Consider the following 27883-nt stretch of genomic DNA (forward strand, 5'->3'; position numbering starts at 1 on the left):
AAAATAATATAATTAGTGGTAGGTAATATTAGTTTTTCATTCGTGCCGATAAGATAAGTATAAAGCAATCAAACCGTTTTGAGTAACTAGTGCCAGTCATCAACATTCATCTCTGAGACAGCGCTGTGTTTTAAAAGTACAGAGAGCGAATTACCAGAGTTAAAGCAGATAATGTTATTATGCATATACAGCTATGTAAAGCTTAATACTAATTTCAAAGCATATAGGATGCAATTGACCTTACGCCAGAAGGTAGATCGCCCTGCCTACCGAACAGGTAACCTGACAACGTCTTAACCTCCGACAAACATTATGTGAAAATGACGTGCGTGATAACATTAAAAGATATACCACACGATATTGGTGAGCGATATTTGCCATATGAAGCATCACTGAGACAGAGACAGAAAGCGAGAGCATTTATCCATCGCTTGCACTTCTCTAAGTTACGTCGGTATGCGGAGAACTCGCCCCAACGTATCTGGAGAAGTCGCCCCAGAGTGGTTGGAAAAGTCGCCCCAGTTGGTTGGAGAAGTCACCCCAAAGCTTGTCACCCAAATAACCTTTTTATAACACAATTAAGTCATCTTTAACTTGATTCATATATATATATATATATATATATATATATATATATATATATATATATATACGCGATCCCACGAGAGATATTAAATAAATTAAAGCAATGTCATAGTAATATTTATAAGGACGAAATTAAGTCTGTATATAATCTAATGACTGACGAAAGTATAGTGATTAATAAGTATGATAAGTCAAACACTATTATTATTGTGAATCAAAAGGATTATGTTAAAGAAGTTGAACGTCAATTAGAAATTAAATAAAAAAATTCATTATGCATTAATGAGATAGCTAAAAATAATAATTCCGTATTTGAGGAATTTGATACTTTCCCTCTTAACATATGTACACCTTAAATATAATAATTCCGTATATGAGGAATTTGATACTATCCTTCTTAACATACGTACACCTCAATTCTACATATTACCCAAACTTCATAAAAATCATGACCATAATTTACCTTTAACATTTCCAGGACGACCCATTATAGTAGGTTGTAATTCATATACTGAAAACCTATCCAAATTTATTGATGGTGTTTTACAACCTTTAATGAAATCACTTCCTTCATACATTAAAGATACAACTACTTTCATTAAAAGGTCGAAGCATATTCCACATCTATCTGATAATTTAAATCCTGGTATCATTAGATGTAGCATCACTGTATACCATCATTTCGCATGCAGATGGTATTAAAGCGTGCAAATATTTTTTTTTATAACATTCCTAATAATATCACACTATCGAGCGAAGATATTTGTAAAATAATAAAAACTTATCTTGAAAAATGATTATTTTCAATTTAATGATACGAATTACGATTTTAGACGACATATTTATGATCTGGAAGCATTCAACTGAAGAACTGAACAAATTATTGATCGCCTAAACCATTTTCACCCGACGATTAAATTTACTTATACTGCATCTAATACGCATGTTTCATTTTTAGATGTAAATGTAATTTTAAAAAATATTGATAACAATATCTCTACAAATATTATTAAAATGCATCTAATGATTTGATGAACAGAGCAAAAGGGACAGATAACAGTTATTTTTCGTTTAGTACAGTAACGGAGTTGATCAAATGGAAAAGTTGAAAAATTGCACATTTTATAAATGTAATAAGTTATTAAGTTGAAGAAAAACAACAATAAATAAAGCCTTAACCATGTGGCTATATCTCAGAATTACTATATATGATCCTTGGGGCGACTTCTCCAGACGAAGTGGGGCGACTTCTCGGAACCGTTGCGAAATTTGTAAATATATACAATAGCCGAATAGATATCGACAGAATCAGCTGGTCGGAGGAAAATGGCGTACATAAACAGTGTCTGGACATGTGTATAATAGCGCTCGCTGATTGGTCAATCGAGCAGAATGATTGACAACTGGCGATAGGTCAATTGTGGCACTGAAAACTCTTGGAAAGTAATGAGTGGATTTCACATGCATTTAAGTTTATTAAATTAAATAACAGCAACAGCATATTGATAACAAGGATATTAACCTAGCTACAACACATTAAGCAAATGGTTATGCAACTAAAATGCATTGTAGTCATAACACTGAGCGCAGAGATATGCATCTAAAATGCATTGTGGTCGTAACACTTTGAGCGCAGGGATATGCACCTATAAAATGCAGTGTAGCTACAACACATTAAGAAAATGGTTATGCAATTAAAATGCATTGTAGTCATAACACTTTGAGTGCAGGGATATGCACCTATAAATTGCAGTGTAGCTACAACACATTAAGCAAATGGTTATGCAATTAAAATGATTTGTAGTCATAACACTGAGAGCAGGGATATGCATCTAAAATGCATTGTAGCTACAACACATTGAGCACATGGATAGCCCATAAAATGCATTGTAGCAACAAAACATTTATTACGGGGATATGACATAAAATGTGTTGTAGCTACAACAAATTAAGCACACGGATAGCATCTACAATTCAATGTTGCTACAACACATTAAGCACATGTATAGTACCTTAACTGCTTTGCTGGTACAACACATTAAGCACACGGATAGCATCTAAAATCCATTCATTTTCACTACAATATATTAAGCACATGTATAGCACACAAACTGCATTGTAGCTACAACAAATTAGGCACAGAGATAACACCTAAACTGCATTGTAGCTAAAACAAAGTGAGCAAAGGGATAGCACATACAAACATTGTAGCTACATAACATTACCTCAGGGATATGAACCTTAGATGCACTGTACACACTATTGGTAGGATATTCAACATATACCGACACACACACACACACACACACACAAATATATATACATATATAGTGGCATTTCACGTTTGGCATTTTTTATTTTGCCAGAGTAACTATAAATTGACAGAACCTTGAGGTAATTTGCAGTATCCTGCAGTAGAGATGATGGAACGAAAGAGTCAGTCTCGATTAATTAATCTTGAGAACGGTTTGAGTTTGATGACCTTTTATTTAACGGCATAGGCTATTTATTGTCATGGTAATGGGATCAAATTACCTTGTTGAAATTTAATTTAGCTGACCAAGGCTTATCAAAGGTAGGAACCAACTTGCAAGATTACAAGTAAAATAACCAGTTTTAACATAGACAACTGAGGTAACCATGCAAAGTATGCAGACACAGCGGACTGATTGTGTGCAGCAGACCTGGAGAATACGATCTGGTAGTGCACTTTAAATTTTAATTTGAGATTCCTCTGACCCATCTGGCACCATTTATGACATACTTTGGACATTTATGTTGGGATAAGGGTCAGTCTCAATCACCTTTCAAACAGTTGGAATTTTTCACGAGCACAAACTTTTTGACATAATACATGCCTTATTTTGATCTGAGATACAACATGGGTGGAGTTGGTTACCTGCAGTCACAAATGCTCTGTATTGTGAATCATAAGTATGAACCATATTCACCTACAGTATTAAGAGACACATCTGTTTCTTCAGTAGTCACTTACTACAAGCACCTGATTTTATACGCAGTCAATGAGGCACATCTTTCCCCAGTCATCACTTAATACAAGCACATGATTTTCTATGTAGGCAGGGATGTCACCAATTGTAATATAATCCATCTCCTTCAGCACCTGTAACCTGTGGGAAAAGGCCATTGATGGAGCGCGGCAAACGGGATGTGACTGAGGAGAAGCAAGTAGCTCCACGACCAAAACTTGAAAAGATAATTGGAGGAATGAATGCTGTCCGAGGAGCAAACCCATGGCAGGTTGGGATTAGATATCGTTCATATCGGTTTGGCACCTGGCATGCAAGCCACTTGTGTGGTGGTACTATTCTTAGTGAATACTGGATCCTGAGTGCAGCTCATTGCTTCATGTGAGTAATGGTCTATCTTTTGATTTGCTTACACAAGTGTATAGTTTGGCATAAGTATAACCTATCTATTTGCAACATTGCTGCAATTGTCAGTAATGCAACATTATATATTTTAGACTTGTTCTCATTTCGCCACCTTCAATGGAAAACTTTCTATCACAAAATACAGGTATTTAAGTAAATGATCCGGAAATGTTTCCTTGGCAATGATTTGAGGCGGCTTTACGAACCCATTACACAAGAAACGATCTGTTGTGCATTTGCTCTAAAATAACATCAAAACCGATTCTCTATTAGGATAATACAATACGGTCCATTAAAAGTATAACTTCCGTTTAGCAACAACAGTAAATTATTTTCATTTCTAACATAAATTAATGTGAAAACTACATACATTTTAATGTAAGTAAGACTATGTTAAAAAGGTAAATGTTTTTTGAATAACGTAGTTGTTATCATTGATTTAAGTGATATTATAAAAATGTGTTATTAATTGTTTCAAAATTAAAGACATGTTAGGGCAGTGTCTTCATTATTTCAGTGTGATTCCCCGCCATGTTATAATTTGCTACAGTATTGTCCCTTGTGACATTATAACAAAGAAGGACATAGTGATGAAACTAGATAGGTATATAGATATTCATTATATTAGTCAATGTTAACAAATGTATGTTACATTTTTCTCTCATCAAACGCATAAATGGGACACATAACACATTGTTGGGAAGCATAAAACATTGATCGGATGCAAACCAAATTGATGGTAAGCATAACACATTGATAGGACGCATAACACACGAATCCGAAACAAAGCAAATTGATGAGAAGCATAACACATTGAAGGGAAACAAATTACTTTAATGGGAAGCATACCACATTGACAGGAAGCACAATACTTTAATGGAAGAATAACACATTCATGTGAAACAATTGCAATGTTCGCTACATGTGTTTAGTTAGTCATTGTTCAGAGAGTTATTCAATACCATTTAGTTCATATTTCATTCATCATGAGCCTGTCTGGCATTCAGATACATTAGCACAAGATTATTATCACTCATAAACTAATGGGATGATTGCCATGAAACTATACAGTATAGTTCTTGTAGGTACTGCATGAAAATGGTGCCCTTCATCAATCCAGTATATCGAATGTCTTGTTACAACCACTCTCCTAAATACATGGTAATATCAAAATGTACGTTTCATTAGAAAACTTAAAACTAAATTTAGTTAGTGCTAAAGGAAGATGGTGCTGATGTGATAACTATTTTATCCTCTACATAGACCATTTGGAAAATCGTATAACTATTTTTACTGAACAGCTGTTGATATCAATATTGGATTGTAACTTAGAGACTTTCAATGAAGTCGATTGGTCTCTACATTAAAACGTTATAACTTGGAAATCCAATATGGCCACCATATTAGCCATTTTGGAAATAATATTGTTGCCACTCTTTCTGAATTGATTTTCTCTAAGAGACTATGCATGATATTTATGTGGTTCTAAATGAAAATGTCTATCACAATTGAAACGTTGAACGTTTTTAATCACTACTCTTTCTGAGCAGATGGTATTGTTGAAAGTTTCTCCTTCAAATACGTTAGTCATTCACATTAACGTTAGCTATATAAGCAATACTATTTACAATATCCAGCCCTCTCAAACACAACAGTTTTTTTATGTAGACAAATGGCAATATATCTTGCCTGTTTCCTCCCCTTACCGCTAGTTTTAAGATCCCGCTAGTGAACTGAAAATAGTGTTCACTTTGACTTTCAAAATTCATGCCCACCCATTTAAAGATTTTTTTTATTTTTCAGATTTATTATGGATTATTCAGCATGTTATATACATTATTTTCTGTATAGGTTATGTGTTATTTGATTGCATACCTACACATGGCCACATATTAATAGAACATGTTGAAGTTCATGATCATACAGGCATTAGTTTTCTTTATCACCCTGGGTTTAGCGGGGATATCTGGCATTATTCTAATGTAGTTAACTATGTATTTGTTTTGTTTCTCAGTTAGTACGGTATTATTTCAGAATCAACTATAATTACAAGGTATGCTGAATGCAATAATTCAAAGCAAGCAAGAACTATCATGTCCTATGTTTCGCATATATAAAGAGTACTATATCCATCATCTCTGATTAATCTTAAATGATCTTAATTTGGATTTCTTATCCATCGTAACCAGTTATGTCTCCCCATTTATCTGAATTGTCATTCTCACATAATCCATTTCCAACATATAGTGGATGATAAAGAGAGAGCTTCTACCCAAACTATGTAATGCAGCATCACATCTTATCCTACTGGATCACCTTTACATGTGGTCTTTACAGATGGCCTTGCTATCTCAACGATGCAAATCTTCCTACTGTATCACCTATACATGTGCCGTTTGCAGCACACAAGTGTACTCATCTTCCATGCCACTCGATTACAAGATCAGCATAACGGTCAAAATAGTATCATTCCTGGAATAGTGGTGCAACCAAGGTTGGCGTACAAAATAAAACCCTTTCAAGCTGCCGCAAAAGGATGTAAATGTGTATATAGATGCAAGTTTCATTGGATGCTAAGCCCATCTGTTAGCAATCTTCGACACTGTCAGTAGCCAGTAGCGTCGGTAGGACAGAGGCCTTCACGTTAATATCTTGGAGATGAACGTTATCATGAAAGTCTTTCTTCTTTAGAGCAACTGTCTTCAGAACAAGTTTTTTCTTATGGCTCTGTAGTTAAATTAAGTAACTGAAAAATTGAAACCAAACATGTATGTAAAGTTCAACAAATACTTTATTTACTTCGGATATCATATGAAAATTTGAAAGTAACTGACAGTATTGTGCGCTAAATCCCCAAAAATCCTAAATATGATATCACAAGTCGAAAGGCATAGCGCATGCAGAATGGTTTCCAGTGGTATTCTGAACGAATTCCAATTCTTGAATGTGCTGATGTACTAAAAACCTTAACTGAGCTGATGCCCCTCTTCCATTGGTTTCAAGGACTGGTTCGGAGTGAAAAGAATTAAAAATGGATATTTGAGTGCGTTTATCACATAGGTAGATGTCATTTATTGTTATAATTCTAGGACAAAATGTTACTACCATTCTGTAATATTGGAACATTTGTCGCAGAATTGCAACCGAGTGGGTTTTTGGACTAAATGAATAAGACAAACACAGTGTGAGAAAGATAGAAATTTATGAACGAATTAATAAAGATAAATATATGATGTAAAAATACAATGAATCTCGCACGCTCTCAACATACGATTTACTCAAATCACTCTACACAACATTCATACATCGAAAATAAACCAAAAATATTAAATCAAAATGAAGTACAGATCCAAGAAGCCTCATGAAGTGCACATACGCTTCAAAAATTCTTTTACACAATAAGATATTCACATAATCTCGAATATGAATTATATTAAGATTCAAAATAATATTAAGAACACAACTAAGATTCAAAATAATCTTATGAACGTAACGAAGATTCAAAATAGGCGTATGGATATAAAAAATGCAATGGAATAACAATTGATCCAAACGTATGCTTCTAGACCCCTTGTACAGTCGCACGATTCCTTGGGTTGGTTCACACTCTTATCGACCGCTCGCACCCTTTATGAATCAACCACGAGTACAGTCATACGTCACACGTACAGACAGCATACAGCACTTTTTCTAATTTGGTACGTCTACGTCCGTGGCGCAGACATACGTACATGCATACATACGTATCGACAGCACGTACCATTAAATGTTCTGGAAAATCAAAAATAGCTCTAAATAGCTTCAGACCGCTCTAATCATATTCACAGTCACATTGACAATCACACTTCATAGACACAATCACAGCGACAGTCACAATCAGCTACAAAAACAATCAGCTACAATAACGGTCAGAATTAGCTTCAAACACAGTCAGCTACAAACATAGTCACCTACAATAAATCCAAATTGATCATAATAATAGTTTCTGTATAATCTCTAGATATACAATAATACTTTAACCTCTAACAGTTACTTGTAATTCAATACTTTAAATCTGCGTGTAATAAATACATTATTACGCGATAAGACATTACAAACCGAATAAGCTTCACATATCAAATGAAAATGTAAATTTAACACTTACCCCTATGGCTGGAGAACAATGGAGAATGTATACTCCTTGAGGTGATCCAAAAACGACCAGTGTGGTTTTAGAAATTGGTCTTACTTAAATCGATAGGAGAGTGAGTACAAGTCAGGGTAGAATACCCGTGCATATTATGTTAGTCCTGTTACCTCGTCACAAGTAATCTCTGTGGCTAGATACATGTTAATACAGTCGCTTACCTGGAAAAACACATTCACCCTAGATAACGTAGTACGCATGTCCAACGAGAAATAGTAGGATAGTTTTAAGACAAAACCATGTTATTTCTTTGCCTAATTATGCGACAATGTTGTTCGATCATGGTTGCTATGATGTTATTTGCCATAACGAAGACCTCTCTGACTTTTCATTATTTGACCTTCATAGACCTTAATCGTTCAGATTGTTTTCCAAAGTGGAAAGTATCATTTGTTCTGTTAAGTCTGAATTTAAAACTTCAAACATTTAGCACTGACCTTGCTGACGCTCCTTTAATACAAAACATTTCTCCTGATAGCATTTGCCTTGGCATGCAATTATTTCCATGCACTCTCTGTTGACACAGTCAACCTTCAGTTTTGATCAAATGGATCAGCAGTCCGTATGCTCCAGTCCAGTTTCATTGTCAATAATTGGTTGCCATCATTGGGCGATAGAAAAGGTGTCTTATGATGTCACTCTTGATTGGCACAATCAAGAAGGCTCTCGAACATGAACTATCATGTAAGCTCAGTTTTTATCTAAAGTGGACTGAGCAGATTGTGGAACTCAAACATGCATCTTTCTAGCACATGCACCTTAAAAATAGCACATAACCACTCAAGACTTCTTATTGTCATTAGCACGCACATTCAACTTTCTTGTTATTTACTTATGAAATATAGCCCCAAAACAGCAAACACAGGACCTGGTAGGTCCAGTCTCATTTGCACAAGCACGAATCAGACACAGATGAAATCAGCACAACCTCTATATGAGCACACTGCACAGTTTTAAATGGATTCACCGATAAATTGTATGCGGTAAGATGATCTCTATTTTATTCTTTCCAGACATAATCCATGTCAACTCTGGCTGTACAGTTTGCACTCAGATCAGTAGAGAGGGTTTACCTTCAAATGGGGAGTCCAATATTTTACAGTCAGAAATTACCCAATAAATAAGCTTGATTATTCCGTCCACCTATTACCTATTCTCGAAATTTAATGCGATATGGGAACGTATTTGAAGGCGACACCAATTTTTGCAGTCATTTTTGTTTCTGCTAGGATGCTTCTAGAATGCTCACCCATGCATGTTACTTTAACACACTCTCATCCTCCCAAAGTGCAAGCATTCATTAATTCGATGTTCAACTCATCTTCATATTAAAGGCACCTGCAGGTGGCATGGAGGGGTAATGTGCAAGATGTATTGCCTTTGTCCACATAACATTAACAGAAAAACAACCAATTATTCATAATTGAGCTGGCAGTTATCAGGAGATAGTAGGCTTATATTTTTGACTTTAATGTAATCAGGTAAGCATTCATGGAGAAACATAATTGATTGGAAAATTTACTTGCACTACAGGAATTATGATATGTGTTTTGTCATAAGTGATAATAGTGCAGATTGTACATTCACTATGCCTTGAACATTTTATTAGAGTATGTTATATAATGTCAAGTTATTGGTTATTGTTACTGGTTCTAATCTAATACAAAATATGGCTAACATGATGGTAATCTTGTCAATGCCTCTTCCCTTAAATTGATTGTCATACTGACATGGTGTTTTCAATAAAATACTTTTATATGATGTCTGGTAGCACCACTCATTGGTCATCAATAAAATCTTGCTACTCCAGACATACAGTTTGGTGTTTTGAATTTGTCCAACATATTAGAAAGATTTTAAGAAGAACAGAAATGCTAAAAGACACTGACTGATCTTGGATTCCTTTAAATGTTGTAGACATTCATTTTGGGCTTCCCATTCCCATTCTTTCTGTCATGAAGACTAAGTCTGCTCGTATAAATATCTTGTGTGACTCTATGTTTCTGTTTGCACAGAGATCTCAAGAAAGGTGATCTCGTCGTGAGAACAGGTGACTACAATAACGATGGTTATGATAAACATGAGCAGGAGTTTAAGATTGACGTCCTAATCATCCATGAGAGATATAATGGTAAAGCTGGGATGTCTGTCTCGTATTATAATATGTATTACATGTTGTATTTACTTTGGGATAATTAAGTTACAACATGCATTATAGTGTAAATATACTGGTATATACGTTTCATAGTTTTCTATCAATTACATATATACTAGTTTTTTTTAAGACCCTTTCAAATCAAGATCCATGATTTTCTTTGTGTCGTATTTACTGTCATAACATAACATGTTTTCACCAAGTATTATATTCACTCACCAGAGCTACAGATATTCAAAAACATTACTAGGTTATTGTTTAGAATTCTGTTTAAGAGGTTTTTGTTTTATGAACAAATGCACTCATACTGTGCTAAAAAGTCTTCACTAGAAATAACATATTATAAATGATCATACATCTACATCTATGTATACATTTGTGTTTTTAATTTGATGGAATGAATGTAATTTAGTAAAAGATAAAGACTGAATTGGGATTTATGAGATGAAATTAACTAATATTAAAGCAAGAATAACTACATATAACCAATAATCTTTGTGAAATGACTATGCTTTTCTTTCATTCACTTCTTCGGAAAACAACATTGTCATTTAATTAGTATAAATGTGTGATCTCTTTGCCAATTAAAATGTACATTTAGCAATGTTTATTTTACCTTATTGGCAGATGTTATCTTTGTTCATGTTGCATGATTAATGAATTCATGTGTGTGCATGATTAGTACATGCATGTGCCTGCATGATTAGTGCAGTCATATGTGTGCATGACTACAACATGAATATGTGTACATGATTAGCAAATGTGTGTGCGTGAATGATTAATATATGCATGTGTGTGTATGCTTCGTGCATGCAAGTGCATGCATGATTAGTGCATGCATGTATATGCATCAATAGTGCATTCGTGTGTGTGCACGATGCTATACGAATGTGTGTGAATGATTGGTACTTACATGTGTGTGCATGATTGGTGCAAACATGTGTGTATGTCCATGATTACTACATGAATGTGTGTGCATGATTAGTGAATGCATGTGTGTGAATCATAGTACATACATGTATGTGCATGATTGGTGCGAGCAATTGTGTTCATGATTAGTTCATTAATGTGCGTGCATGATTATTACATGAATGTGCATGCATGATTCGTGACTGCATAAACGTGAATGATTAGCAAATGTATATGCGTGGATGATTGGTGCTAGCATGTGTGTACATGATTAGTGCATGCATGTTTGTTCATGGTTCGTGCATGCACGTGTGTGCATGATTAGTGCATGCATGTGTGTTCATGATTAGTACATTCATGGGTGTAAATGATACTACATGAATGTGTGTGCATGAATATTGAATGCATGTGAGTGAATGAATAGTGTATACATGTATGTGCATGATTGGTGCAAGCATGTGTGTACATGATTAGTACATGTATGTGTGTGCATGAATAATGCATGCATATGTGTGCATAACCAGAACAAGCATGCGTTTCCATGATTAGTGCGTGCATATGTGATCATGAATTACAGAAATTTAAACAGTATAATTAATGTAGAAACGTAGTAAGTTAAGCAAGTATTAAATTTTATATTTGATATTCATTCATGTTTCTTTTCAATGATTGTGAGGCGCAAAATAGATTACTTGATTATACATTTTTATAAAGTCTAGCAGTTTGTATGTCTTTCACATTATTGCCTTTTGATGATCTGTCTGACTCTTATTTTTGTATCCTGCCATAATTCTGAATGAATTTTAAAAAATATTTCCTTGGACATGCTTAAGCACATAACAACATAAGTCCAATGAATAAGTCTTTGAATTGGAAAAATACAATCTTTGAGGCTGGAGCGCACTGTAGGTCAAATGAGTCAAGGTGTCCTATGTTTACTAATGTTACTGTCGACACTATATTTATTTGTTGGATTTTTATTTCCTCTGTTCTATTTGACTCTCGGAAGAGATACATTAGAAGCAAATGATATATTGAAACAGGGCTGTTTTCGTGTGATGTATCAGTAATGATTGGATTAGTAATGTATCAAGTAGCTGTCTGGGGTTCTTCACATTGTACCTATATTTGCAGTAAATTTTAGCTGCAGATCACTTCCACATTCCTGTCAAGATGATAAGCACATAACCTATGAATTATTTTCAGTATATAAGAGTACAACGAGTAACGAGTTTCATCCTGTGTTTGAGTCCAGAATGTATTGATACTCAATTTCATCAATTGTAGATGACACTGTTGATTATGACATGGCACTTATTAAGATTCAACCCCAGGCTGGGCGAGGCATTGTGTTCAATGACTATGTACAGCCAGCATGCCTCCCAGAAAGCTACACTGAGTACAAAGCGGGAATGAAATGCCACATTACAGGATGGGGAAGAATGTATAAAAGTAAGTAGAAGTTGATTGTGCTCGAAACATTTGCTGCTTATTCGTTGAGTGGTAGATATGCTATATTGATAATTGTTTACAGTTACATGTACTTCTGAAATCCTTATTTTTAAGTGAACCTGTGGCATTGTGCTGATTATTGTTTTTTGTCAATACATAAATATTTGCTGGGATCTTTCATCCCCCACATACTCAAAGTTGAGGGGATAAGTTGTTCCTTTATTTATTACTGTGTTTGATGGTCATTTACGCTCTGTGTATATTGAAACCTTTTCTACCTATACTCAGCAATAGTAACTAATCAAGAACGTGGTTAGTGAGACCTAATTAATATACGTACATGTAGGTAACGTTTGCATTGTCTTCCATTTTGTTTCAATACTCCCTTAAAATCGTTTCTCATATTAAACTGATGCTCATAAAAAATTGTATATCAATGCATATTAACATATAAAAGGCAACGATGTAGATTCTAGCCCACTTTATTTTAAACTTTTCATTTGTTAGCCCCTCAACACCTACACATAAAATGTGAGCATCATCCGTTTTTTTAAGTCGTATGTTTTTCTATAAAAAGTCTTGTTTACTGGAACATTAGTCACTCTTGCAATTAAATTTGAGCAAATTCAAGTTGTTATACTAGGTTTGTTGAGTATTTTGATTTAGGTAAACTCATTTCATTCAAATTATTCATCAGTGAAAATATAAATGGGTCTAAATTAATATCCTTGGACATAGAGGCTTAGATTTATAATGAAATTCAAACAAGGATAAATGTTTGGATTATATTATTGTGATTCAGTAAAATAATATTTTACATTGTCGCAACACTGACCATCAAAAGTTCATCAATACTTCCGAGTTAGAATTTTAGAACACCACTAAACAATATTTAGACTGTACTCATTAGGACTTGTGTTATAAATTCTAGCTTATTTTGGAATTTAATTCACAATACGTTATTTTTATATTATCACATTTATATGAAATAAATTATGTGTTGAATTGTACAAAGCTTGTTTCTTTTGAGACTTTTGTATTACTTATTGTAAGAACTGGTAATATGCAGTCGTCTTTATACAATGACCCGTTTTGCTTTTCCCCATTGGATGCTGATATTGACATGTCTGACTGTACTGTTGAAAACCTGTAAGAAATAAACATGTACCGAATGACGAGCCATACAAATATGTTAAGTGCCACCCAGTGATCTGAGTATAAAGAATTAGTCATTAGCCTCGACTCACAACCATTGGTTTGAATCCTATTCAGGCCAATCTGAAATAACGATCACGGCTTTTCCCCTCAGATCATTCTTAACTGAATTGCTTGGCATCACCTATTCTATAAGAACATACACTTTCAGGTACTCCAAATGAGCTTTAACGATGTAGGGATTATGCTTACATGTACAGACCTTGCCGTATTGTAATTACTAATATCCATCAGTTGAATCTCCTGCATGAATTGAAATATTGTGATAATGTATGGCATTAGGATTTCCTAAAAAACAATGGATGACAATACATGATTCAGATGGTGGATCGCTAGGTTAATCAGGACATTAAAGTCCACAAAGTTATTGGCAATAAGGACGCTTCCATGTAACATGAACTCCAAATTCAATTAATGAGAAAATGTGATCATTTTCAGAATTATGTTTCACAAATTTAGTACCTAACAACATGGATTAGAAACATATTTGCCAGCATGGGGTGCGTGATCATGTGACTTGATGTTGACACTTCATAAACAAGTTTCCGATATTTTTCATGGGCTGTATCTGAATTGGTCATCTTTTCAAAAAATGATACTCATATTTAATTTGTATTATTTATTGGCTTTTCTTAATTATGATTTGGAATATATATATATATATATATATATATATATATATATATATATATATATATATATATATATATATATATATATATATATATATATATATATTCACTGTGTACGTGACAAGGGGCAATGAATTGATAAACAACATGATGCATAGCTAAAATCTTATCTGTGATTGCGGAATAAATATCCAGATCAAGATGAATGTAGCCATGTTTAACAGAATTTGAATTCAAAGATGCCATCTTGACTCTGACCCTAGACACTTCTAGAATGGAAGTTTCCATTAAGCGACAGAATATTTCCAGAATATGGTCATTATGATCTAGGTCAAGAAGAGTGTTATATAACTGTGTTTATCTTAAAATGATTCATTCATGTCGTAAAATCTTAAAATAGCTTCAGTTTTATTGTTATATTCGGTTATTCGTTTAGGTGGAATTATGTATTTAAATTACAATTTGCAGGAAATACAAAAGAACCCATCAATAATATTCTTGGACTGGAACATTAATTTGGAATTATGTTGAATTTAGACAAGTACATATTGAAATATAGTATTGTGACCAATCCAAAGACTTAGCGCATCATCAAAATTTAGGTCATTGGAAGATTACCATGTCAAAGACAACAGGCACATCAACACATTTAACAATGGCATTTGTTCGGAAAACCACTATAATTAAGGTAGATCTTCATACATTTTGACAAAAATATAATTACTATATTCAATTCATAATGCTGTAAGGTCTTTGTTCATTTTCAGTTAAAATCTAGGGAAAAAAATAATTTGTTAAATTTTACAAAACCTGATGGTTTTCGCTTTTTCTATTATTTAGTTTAAGCGTCATAACAAAACCACTGTCCATATAAATTGATTTAACAGCTTTCTAGTAGCCACACAGCAATCAGTGACCTTGTGACTAAATAAGAGAATTCCTTTATATAACATCTTTGTAATATCAAATTTGCAGAATCGTACCATATTTTCAAATATAGCATTCTTTCAATATTGAAGACCTTTCCTTTATATTACTATTTGATAAAATATTCAACAGAGATTGTTAAGAGGTAGGAGGAAGATTTAAGGTAGTAAATTATTTCAAAGATTTATATAAATTATACCAATCTGCCAACATATATGGCTCCAATTACCAAGAATAGAACATTATTGGAATGAATTGTCGGCTTGACTGAACCTGAAAAAAAAAAACATACACATATCATCCTTTTGTCCGTTTCTATCAAGTTTGTACCATGATGTTCATTTTCCAACTGATGTGCCTACCATTAATTAAAATAGGTAATTATTGAAAGTAATTATCGAAACTTACTTGAAATAATTTTACCAGGTGTGACTCATATAACATGTACATTGACATACATCATACATTTATATATATATATATATATATATATATATATATATATATATATATATATATATATATATATATATATATATATATATATATATATATATATATATATATATATATATATATATAATGAATACCGTTTACCATGGAGATATCGGTATGAATATTGATGTGCTAAATGCACGTGCATAGAGATATTGACTGAATACAGTTTACCATGTGGATATATGCTTGACAGATGTGATATAGTAAAAGACCATGACTAAATATTTATGAGTGTTTTAATTACGATTATCTTTTTCAATTACAAAGTCTTCAAATAATTTTAACTCTAACAATAATTCAAAAATACATGAACTTTTCAGTGGCATCTACTCAGGAAAACTAATTAAGTTAATAACAATTATGTTTTAGGTTATAATAATTATATCAGTAAGCATAACATACCAAGAAAGGTATATAAAACGTTTCTGCTCCATATTAAAGCTTGCATCCTATACCAAATTATTTTCTGAAAATGTAAACACAGAACTCTAGGACAGTGACAGATGTCCATAATAGCAAATTTCGTTTGGAAGAACATACTCCTTGTTGTAAAATATGGGGATATTTGATTGTAAGAATACTGATGAATTTGCAAAACATAGTCAAAATACCCTTATTACATTCATTCTATAGAGTCTATAAACGTATCTCAAACCAGGGTGGATCATTATACGGAGACTATGGGACTAGGTAATTTAGAGTAAAACCTGAAAAATAATTAGATCTTATAATACAGTGTTGATGATGACAAAAGCTTTCCGAATAAGCGCAATACGAGAAATAATTTACAGTGTGGACCAACTTATTTGTAATTCTGAGCTGTAGATATTCAGATACAATAGGTTACTTCCTTGCTCTGGATAATTCATTAATACTTTCCCATACAAAGAGCATAAATATCTTCAGAATTTGACAACGAAATTCATCACTAAACATGGATGAGAGACTGAATTACCACCTATCGACACAAGTCTCATTATATCACGTGACCATTATATGACGAAATGTTTTTATTTTTTTTTATCGAAAAGTTTGAATTCATAAGATGTTTATGCTCTGAGTATGGGAATTTCTAATGGTTCATGTAGTTGAGCAGTTCATAGGAAAATATATGCTATGAATTTAATACTTGTCTAGATTCGGATCCCAACATACTGCAGGCTGCCGTAGTTCCCATAATCAGTGACACTGCATGTAACACTGTATACAAAGGATTCATAACTCCACGGATGTTTTGTGCTGGTTACTTGTCTGGAGGTGTAGATAGCTGTAGCGGAGACAGTGGGGGACCTTTTGTGTGTGACATAAACGGTAATAATTTATTGGTAATTTATTGGTAATTTATTATGTTTTTGATATGGGAGTCTGTATTGGGGTCATCTATCTCTTTGAGTAGCACCTCTGCTACCACTTCAGATTTTGCTGTACAAATTACAAAAGCAGCCCTTAATTGGAAATCTTACAGATCAAAAGCGAAAATACAAAACATATAAAGATTGATTTAAAGTCCAGATATTTCCTTGCTAAGTTTTATATTGATCTTGGCTTTCATATTCGAGTCAGTGGAGCTGATGAAGTTCGTCAGGGCGATATACCTCAAATGCCTTAATTGGCCATGCATTTATTACAAAGTTACTTGATATTTATATATATTCCTGAGGCAGTACATATAGCAAACCAATTCCCAAAGTAACGTGAATGATTCATTGAATTACCATGTAATCTGTTGCATTTATCAAATCATGAACGCTAAAAAATTAAGTTCTTTATAGTTTTCAAAACAGACTTTATATTGTTATTTTACTGTTGAAAATATTGTTTTTAGGTAAATACACAGCATTAGGAGTCATATCATGGGGTGACAAATGTGCCATGCCTAATCAACCCGGAGTGTATGCCAAGGTCAAAGAGTTTTTACCATGGATAAAACGGAAGTTGCAGCTATACTAAAAGAAAATATAGATTGATTGTAACTTATGCATGAAACAACCTTTTGTACCCGTTACTCACATCAAATATAGCACTTTGTTTTTATAAGATGATAATAATGTCAGAGAACAATAAAAGCGATATTTCACTATTCTGAACTTTGTATAACTCTAGTTTGCATAATGTTTGCTCATAATGGATATGTGCAATATATAAATATATCCTCTTTGCATTAATCGATAATAGTAATTTACAAACACAACCAATCTATTGCAATAAAATTCACTTTTATTCTTTAAATGACTCACTGCATTTGCCAAAACTGTTAAATTATCTAAAAGATTTTTCAACTTTACGGTTTACTGCCGTTACACATCTGTCTGTGTGGGTTCGTGTGTCGGCTTTGGCCAATATGGATACCTGCTAAATCTTGCCAGTAGCTTCTAAAGTGTCGGTGGTTCTTTCCGGGATTTTCTCCGGGTTCGTAATATATTGTTCTAATCCAGTCGTTAAACCCAACCACAACATGAGATAGTTCAGGTAAAAACCGAGGTACAGCAGTCAGTTAGTGAAAGCTTTTTTGTTGGCAGTGGAGGTGGCGATACGGACTTGTCTATATGGATATGCATCAGACTTTCAGACAAATTTTCCGATACAGACCGAGCACTCTTCAGGATGATGGGTAGTGGGTAAAGAAAATATTTAAGTTCACAAATGAATTGTTAGTTTCGGTGGTCATAAACCATAAGAGCTCATGATTTAACAGGATAGACCTGAATGGATGCCTGGATCGAATGACAACACAACAGAATGTAATGAAAAATGATAGTTTATATAAATATATTTATTACAAAAGCAATTATTATTTCACGCTTCAAACACAAGTTTCAATCAAATACTCTATCCGAACATTCACAAGCTGGAAAACAAAAAATTGATTCAATTTAAAGTGAGAGTTAAATAATCTCCTGGAATATAAGTGAGATTCACGTAATCTCATGTAATTAAAAATAAAGATTCAAATAATATTATGTAATCAAAATGGTAGGGTGATATTTATTGTCGACTGACTGTGTAACATTTACTTAACACTTCCCAAATGTTCTCTGTTTCGCAGCACACGCTACAAAAAAAAATGTTGCAAAGTTTCTGCAAATCTAAGGGCGGAAACAAAATTCAGAAAGCAGCACCAAAACGCTCCTCGTTATATCGACAGTATAAATTGAGTGAAAATATGTCAAACATTGTTACATATTTTCGGTACGTTTGTTTTGATTTTATAATTAAGTATTAACCATAGGCGAGGAACTAAAATGCAATATCACTCGTGTCTTTCTTGAAAAAATCGTGGGCTTGTTCCCTTTCTGAAAACGGTATATCTAGTGCTAGAAATTGTATCCGTAACACATTGCAGTGCCGCAATACACATAAAGCTAATATATCTCAGTTGTAAAAGCTTGCCAACACAAGATTTCATTTCATTCAACGATTTACTGATTTACAATTTTTAAGGAAGCAAGTTTTTAAAAAACAATACGTGACACACAGAACAGTTCCCATATTATCGTAATTAATGATCACAGTTTTGGAGAGGTATATTCAACCAAATACCATTATAATTTCAATCAAATTTATTGCGATGGAGAGAATGAGGGAGAGAGAATATTCATATTTTTAAAAAGGAGTACGACACTTACGTTTGTTTATTGTGGTATATTTTTCCTAAAATATCACCAGAGTGAACTGATCGCGAACGCGACGAAAGCGTTCTCACAGGATAATATAATTAAACATTCATTGATGTTTTGTGCAATAACATTTTACACACTTTACATGCATCGCCCCACGGTATGATTGCTAGTGCATTAGTTTAATTATTTTAAATATTTTTTAAAATCGCCTATAAAAACATGGCGTATGTCGTTACGATATGTTGTTGTTGTTGTTGTTGTTGTTGGGTTTAACGCCATTTTTCAGCACACGATAGGCTATACATGGCGGCCAGAAAAACCCGGGAAAGAATCACCGACCCACGAGAAGCTACTGGCAAGCTTTCTCACATACCCACATTGGCTGAATCCGAGACTCGAACCCACGCAGACAGAGGTGAGATGGTAGTGATCCGTAACGGAGAGCACTTTAGACCACTCGACCACTCTGGGTCCCCGTTACGATATGAAGAACTAGTGAAGTCAAAACGAAACGAACGCGGTAAGAAAATAAGTATAGCCAATGGAATGATGTGATGCATTGCTTTGTTCTAAAGCAGCGTGGCACACTAATGCCTTCACTCTTGCATTGTTACCATTGCACTTAGGAAGAAATATGACCTCTAAACACAAAGATATAGGACAAGCATGATTATAAACAAGACAATAGCAGCTAACTTCAGTAACAAAGGGGTTTTCATTCAAGTGGGCGTAACATAGTTTCAAAGTACTTTGCTATATACATTTTAGCAACTGACCAAACAATATAAATACCATTATAACAATAGAAAGTCTTAAATCTTAGATAAAAATAAATGCATTGAACAATGCAATGTTAGTGTCGTCAACGTTTAACAGTTTATCATCTAAGAAAGTTCCTAACTCCTCTTCTGTAGTTTCTTCCATGAATACTTGGGGATACTGTCTTCGGTAGCCTGAAATTAATAATCTTGCTGCATACATTAGGTAGACGTAAGAAGAGACAAGGATCTTGAATCAAGCTTGTCAGAACATTGTTTTTTTAAAAGTTGTGCCAGTTTAACCTTTTGAAGGGCTTGTATTAGGCTGAAATACCTTTCTGCCGGAAGACTGTTGAGTAGAATTCATATTTACAAAAGGAAATTTATGAATGAAAGAGTACTTATCAGCAGGTCGTGCACTATTTTGCAAGGTTTCAATCTGATGCTCGTCAAGACAAGACGTAATTTTACTATGGACAGAAGCATTGAAAAATATAACAAATAGTGTGTTTCCCTGGATAAATACCGTACAAATGAAAATAATATGAGAACTTAGGTTTCGAGAATCAAATAAAAAAAAAAAGAAGAATAATCCACGTATACAATTGTTGAAGTCCTAATATTGAAATGTACTAACGATACCAAGTTAGAGTCCCGACGAATAATCTTAGATGGAAGGCGATGACATATAATTTAGTCTGTACTGTCCTGACGTCTACAATTCCTTGTACAAACAGAATAACAAATCAACCCGGTCCTGGAAACACAAACATAACTTTCAATAAATCTCCTAAAAATATATATGAATACAACAATATTTCAAGAGAAAATAATTAATCTTTTAGAGTCTGGAAGGTTTTGGAACTATAATTTGATAGTTCACTTACCATTCGTCATAAGCAGGTACCTCTCATAATAATTTCATTTGTAATGACATAAGAGTCAGGAACTTCAGTAGCTTCAGTTTCACTAATAGCCTTCCGAAACAAACAGGATATATCAGGATCTATTTCCTCTTCGACCACAAGTGATTGTCCTTTATCACTCTGATCAGAATAAAGAGAACAAGTTGGTAATGTGATCACTAACTTCTGATTGGTCGATGCATTCAGTGAAAGTGACCTCATCAATCAAACTAATGGCATTGGATATGACGTAATTAGACAAATATTGCTAGTTACAATCGGTGTTATAATACTTTAAGCGGGATGCTGAATTTATCATGACATTGAAACAACGACAGAATACTCAATGTGTGCGCTGTAGCAGAGTAATGTTGTGGCAATGTTCAAATAACAATGCAAGACAGTTTACCGTATATAGAATTAATAGTCGTCTTGATAACACACGCAAAATTGTGATTCTGATTTGTTTTGAATCTGATCAACCTCGAGGCGCCATTTCACAAAAGGTGAACCTGGTATTAATGTGTTTTCAGGAAAAACTATTACCGTCAATTTTGAGGAAAAGTCATGTCGTCGTATTGGTATATGTTTTTTTGCGATTGCATAGTTTCATATGCATTGCACAAGAAATTTCATTATTTACCGCAGCTATCACACTTGTTATTATTGCATCCCACTCAGGAGATCCCTTGTATTTCTGACCTTTTTTCTTTGATATTTCCTGCACATGCTGATATCCAATAACAGTTCAGCAAGTGCTCGATTAAATCGCACAATAATTGTCTGATAGAAATGAATTGTGGCATGTCCTGGTCTGATTTTTTTATGTTAGGCTTTGCAATCAGAGGTGATAGGGCACAAAGAAATTCCTCGCCAGGATGTAGTCAATATGGTCATCGTAGACCGACATGTTGATAAATTCATTCAAAGGCAGATGCAATTTTGGGTTCTGTTTATGTTGATATTGATTTAGCCTCTTACCTAATTGAAAGGGCAAAGACAGTCAAAGCGTATTTATTTGTGCGTGATTGACGTCTGCGTGTTTTATTTGTATCGAGTGTAAAAACAAATTATTTGCCTGATGATCGTCATTGGGAGCGCTGACATCAAAATGACTATGTTTAGGTGGTGGCAGTTAAGTCTGACATATTGCCTGACGGGCTAACCAATTTGCAGCAACATAACTTATGACATTTGCTGCATCGGAAAGGTTACTAATCGCTGCTCTACCCTTCCAATATCCTTTAGTGCTCTAAAAATTCGTATTCATTGTATGATAACAACCGGTTTATTAAATACCCGCTCTAAATACTAGTTTACCTTTCATCGCGGATTTTCCTAGACAACTAGCAACATAAATTATGAGAGATTTATTTTTATGGAAATGAACGAGTGAATCAACTTGACATCTGCAATATGTCGTTGTTGTAAATCTGTATTGTATACGCTATCTCATGAACGTGACATGCATGACCAATCGTATTTGTTGAATATCTTTAGGTCTTTGTTGTTAATTTTTTTGTTAAGTTAGATATCAAGTCGGGTTATAGGACCACAATACTGACATCCAGGAACATGAAGCTCTCCATGGGATTACGCTCATGGATATTCTGGTATTTTCCCTAAAGAAGCAGCACTAGCTTTTGCACCAAATAGTAGATTAAAACAATCCCCTTCCCATCCCATATATTGAAGTGTCCTGAATTAGAAATTTGCTTGAAATGAGCAAATAACCGACATGTTTAATCGGGTTGATGAAAATCTTTTAGTGAAATATATCCATTAAGCACTCAAAGCAATCACATTTTCTTCCTATTTCATGTTCTAATAGCTGCCAACACTATGTATGCTTCTTTTAATTTGATGCTCAGATATATTGGCTATAAATAGTATAAGACTGATAGCATATTTCTTACTGTATCCCCTGAGCAGCTGGGTTGGGGTATGGGTTCTGGTTGGCCGACCTTTGGGAGAGGGTGCGAATATCACCCATCCCGCCATGGCCATGATTCTTCAATCAAAAACATATAGATTTTATTATTGCCAAAAGCCAAAGCGAACCTTCTATATAAGCCTGGTTGGCAAGAGACCCAATGTTGTTTTAAAATCCACAAAGGTTAAGAGCAACGAGGTGCGACAAGAAGGCTCAGATGCGGTGCCGTGGTGCAAACAAAAAGTATGTACGCGCAAGTCGCTGCGTTTCCTGCGTTAACTGATTGATATGCATTTAAGAATATCCGCGGACCGTGATGTGTAACTAAATCGTTCTTGTGATAATAATAATAATAATAATAATAATAATAATAACAATGACAATAATAATAACGAGTGTATCTGCGCTAACTATGGAATATCGCAAAGCTAAAATAGCTCGACATCGACTAGAATTAATTAAGAAGTATATCCCCCACCGTGATACTATCAAACAGCAAATATAACAGTGTCAGGAAGCTCAGCTGGAAGTTTCAGAAGGTACAAAACAGTTATCTAAATTAAATGTCTAACCAACCAAAACAAATTGTTACAGCAACTGAGGCAACACAAAGATTTTTAGACATTACCCGAGGATATTGCTGGTCATCTTCAACCCGATCCACCACCTCATTAACCTCTTCAACCAAAGTTCGAGTTCGACCACCGCCACCACTAAAGTTAGAACCAACATGATAGATACATATACTGACGAAGGTGTTGCCGCTATCATGGATCCAAACTAAGTACTTTATAATGCTGTGTATAGATACGGGGGAAGACAAACGATACGTAAAACCAGAATATATTAAAAGTCTAAAAGCTGCCTATTGGGTTAAATATTTATGTTGCGTTGGTTTTAATATTCATTAGATCCCATCTGTGGAAGATGTTAATAACTGTGTTATCAATGACCGGACAGCAAAGGAACACACTTCAAGAATAAAACAGAAAACGACACACGAAACGTTCGTGGTGACATGTCTTTAGCGTAGCCCACGTAGGGACGATAGTACCATTACATATCCATATGACGTATCGGACGCTCGCAAATAATTAATAAAATGATTTCGACTGACCTTGCTATGCGGGTGGAAACTAAAATCATGTTTATGTTGACCTATGGCGTCAAATCCTTTAGAACACTCAAGTTTTAGTAATATACCTGTGAGAACAGAACATAAATGTATACATCTATCAATGATCGCATTTTTCAATTGCTGACGAATGCGTTGAAAGCAGCATCACCCAAGGCAAGCACAACTGCTGGAAACCTTCTCGCGAGGAGTACATCACTCGTAACTGACTAACGCTTGGGACGGAATTGAGGTTAGTTCTGGCCGTCACGGAATAATTTTGAGAAACAGAGAGACACATAATAAACCCTAGAACTCGCTGCTGTAATACGTGTTGTAATTTTAAATGTCCCAGATTAAAAAGATGTTACAAGATGTATATTGCTATTTCTGCTAATGTCCTCAAACATATTTAACTGCTTTTAATACGAAAGTGTCAAGATTTAAAAATGGCGATCCATGAGTTGAACTTTTAACATAGAAATAAAAATAATAAGAAACAATTGATAAAATATTGAATTCCAGCAATTGATTGTACAATACAACCAAATCAAATCAAATTTAATTATATATATATATATATATATATATATATATATATATATATATATATATATATATATATATATATATATCTGCTTTGTAATATCAAGCATTCTCCCATATACATCAAAGGATAGCACTTTCCAGCATGTTTGGTTGACATATATATATACATATATATATATATATATATATATATATATATATATATATATATATATATATATATATATATATATATATATATATATATATATATATATATATATAGATACATATATATATATACATATATGTGTGTGTGTGTGTGTGTGTGTGTGTGCATGACTTCTGTTTCGCAACTGACTGTTTATACTAGTCAGCTTTAAAAAAATAACAACATGAAACTCATAATCACATAACATCATTCAATAAGAACAAAATCAACTGATGTTGTTTATTGCTAGTCAGTTGTGACTTACTATAATTATGATCCGGTTGGAATGCCGCAATTTACACGGTATTACTCATCCGTTAGTTGTAATTATTGTATTATGTGCAGGTTAGCTCTGCAACTAAGACTGCTGATCACTGATATATATTACATAATTAAACTCCAGTCAGCACACCGCAAATAACAATGTATCACTCTTATCTTGTATTGCTGTTCAGTTATCAGTATTGCATAATTATGTTCAGGTTAGCACACTGCAACAAATATTGTCTTGCTGCCCAATTATATTGCTGGCTGTTTATGCGTGTCATATAATTAGCATCATGTTAGCACACTAAAACGAACAATAGACTGCTGACCACAAGTTTGTCTTGCTTGGTGCCAGTGTGATAAACTTAGGGTCAAGTTAGCACACAGCATTCATTTTCAATGAAATGGCTGTCTATTATATTATTTTCGGATCAAAAACCTGACCTCTTGCTTGTCTGGGCAAATCTGACAGATTCCTGATTACCACTGCATAACATATACAAATTTAAATAGCAAGTTTTAAAATATTACAAAACTCCCTATATTTAATTTTTTAAATATTTAATAGCGATTTCATTTCAACTTTATTTATCTGTTTGCTATAGATTGCTAAAAAAAATATCGTCATAAATTATCAAAGCTATTGTGTGTTATTTAATTAAAAAAAGAAATATGTAGCAATGCATTATTTATAGTGTATGCACTGTGCACCCATGTATTGGTAGCTCATTAGCTCTTCATGGATGGCAAACATATTTAAATGACAAAATAATGATCAGGGTCTGCAACTCAGCAGAAATATGAACAATTAGGTTATCAAGTGATGCATTATTGTGTACTGATTTCCTAACTAATGAGATCTATTTTAGGGCATTATGCATTTCCACAGATCTATGGACTGCTATAATTGATAACAGGAATTATACTTGCTACAGCCATTACTGTTGCCACATACCAAAATTACACGTCAGATGAAATTATCTAATATGATAAATCCATTATGTTCTTCTCCAATGGGATCAGTCCTCCAAAAATTGTTGTTTTGTGGGACAAAAATACATCCATGTAATTTTTTGTCAGAATATTATAAACACAATGGCTTACACGATTGTATCACATGATCACATTGTTATGAATTTAAATGTATCATACAAGTAGCAAATAATTACATTCCATTACATCACAAACGATCTTATCAATTCATGTAATAGAAATACAATATAAATATGGCTTCCAAATGAATCCGGCTGTCATTTCATGACATATCTGCTGTTTGGTGTTAAATCGGTATTTTTAATCACACCGTAAATAAAATCTGCGTTTATGCTCATTTCAAAATAAATAATTGAACTAGTCAAATAATTAAAATAAGGCCTTAACAAGATGAAATTATTTTACTTATACCAGAGGGCCCCGAGCGGCCGAGTGGTCTAAAGCGCTCTCCGTTACGGATCACTGCCATCTCAACTCTGTCTGCGTGGGTTCGAGTCTCGAATTCGGCTAATGTTGGTATGTGAGAAAGCTTGCCAGTAGCTTCTCGTGGGTCGGTGGTTCTTTCCCGGGTTTTACCGGGTTCTTCCTCCACCATTAGTACTGGCCGCCATGCATAGCCTATCGTGTGCTGAAAAATGGCGCTAAACCCTAAATCATCAATCAACTACTTATATATCAGAATTGTCATTTTGAAATGAATACTTGTATCAGATCAACTATTTAAATATTTCTTCTGCAGTAAGATTTTTCACTTAACAATTGTATTGTAGACTTTATACTTTATTCTTCTCCAATTTCCATTGCAGCTATCTGCTATGTGTGGATTTAAAGCAAAGAATGTATCTACTTGATTTTTGTCTGAAAAACAATTAGTTAAAAAACACTTTTGGAATTGAAGTTAGGTTACAAATAATACAGCTCGTTATGCAAACATTAGAGACAATTACAGCTTATGTTCACCAACGTTTCACAAACACACACTCCCCCCATATATATATATATATATATATATATATATATATATATATATATATATATATATATATATATATATATATATATATATATATATATATATATAATTTTAAAACAAATTGATTATGCATATATATGTTTATTTGGAAACAAATACTGTTATATTTTCATCAAAATATAATTTGTGGAAATCAGACAATGATAACTTGCTGTGCGCGGGGTTTCTGGTCAGTTTATTGCAGCACATGCCTGTGATTGTGGCCGTGTTTGATTGTTGGCGCAATTGATATCAACACCATTTATCTGATATATGCAATGCTTATTGCCTTGAGTTGTAATGCAACAACACAACTACACAGGAAATACCTGGCTAAGTAGAGGGAGCACATCTACAATCATACACTATGGTCACTTGATGTACAGTTGAAAAATCACAGGGCAAAGTTGCTTTTGTTAGCCTAAAAGAAAAAGCTGAACTTAACATTTTTTATACTTAGTCACCCACTTCGTCTGGTAGCATGAATTATGCAAAAATCTTTCTGAATAGGAATACTTTATCAGTGTCTTTAAAGAACTTTACTATGGAAATGCATAATTTTGTATATGTGATCAAGGTTTTGTCATG

General features: G+C 33.8%; 1 protein-coding gene across 1 annotated transcript; it reads left to right on the forward strand.

Moving 5' to 3' along the window:
- Nucleotides 1-228: 228 nt before the first annotated feature.
- On the forward strand, nt 229-17904 carry LOC149791104 (trypsin-like). The gene is made up of 6 exons (XM_089973283.1): nt 229-277; nt 3707-3956; nt 10182-10297; nt 12518-12682; nt 17092-17265; nt 17780-17904. The coding sequence occupies exons 1-6, from the start codon at nt 229-231 to the stop codon at nt 17902-17904; spliced, it is 879 nt and encodes a 292-aa protein (XP_089829409.1).
- The last annotated feature ends 9979 nt before the right edge of the window (nt 17905-27883 follow it).

This window comes from Sinohyriopsis cumingii, chromosome 10, assembly GCF_028554795.1.
Source record: "Sinohyriopsis cumingii isolate HCF-2022 chromosome 10, ASM2855479v2, whole genome shotgun sequence".
NCBI lineage: Eukaryota > Metazoa > Mollusca > Bivalvia > Unionida > Unionidae > Sinohyriopsis > Sinohyriopsis cumingii.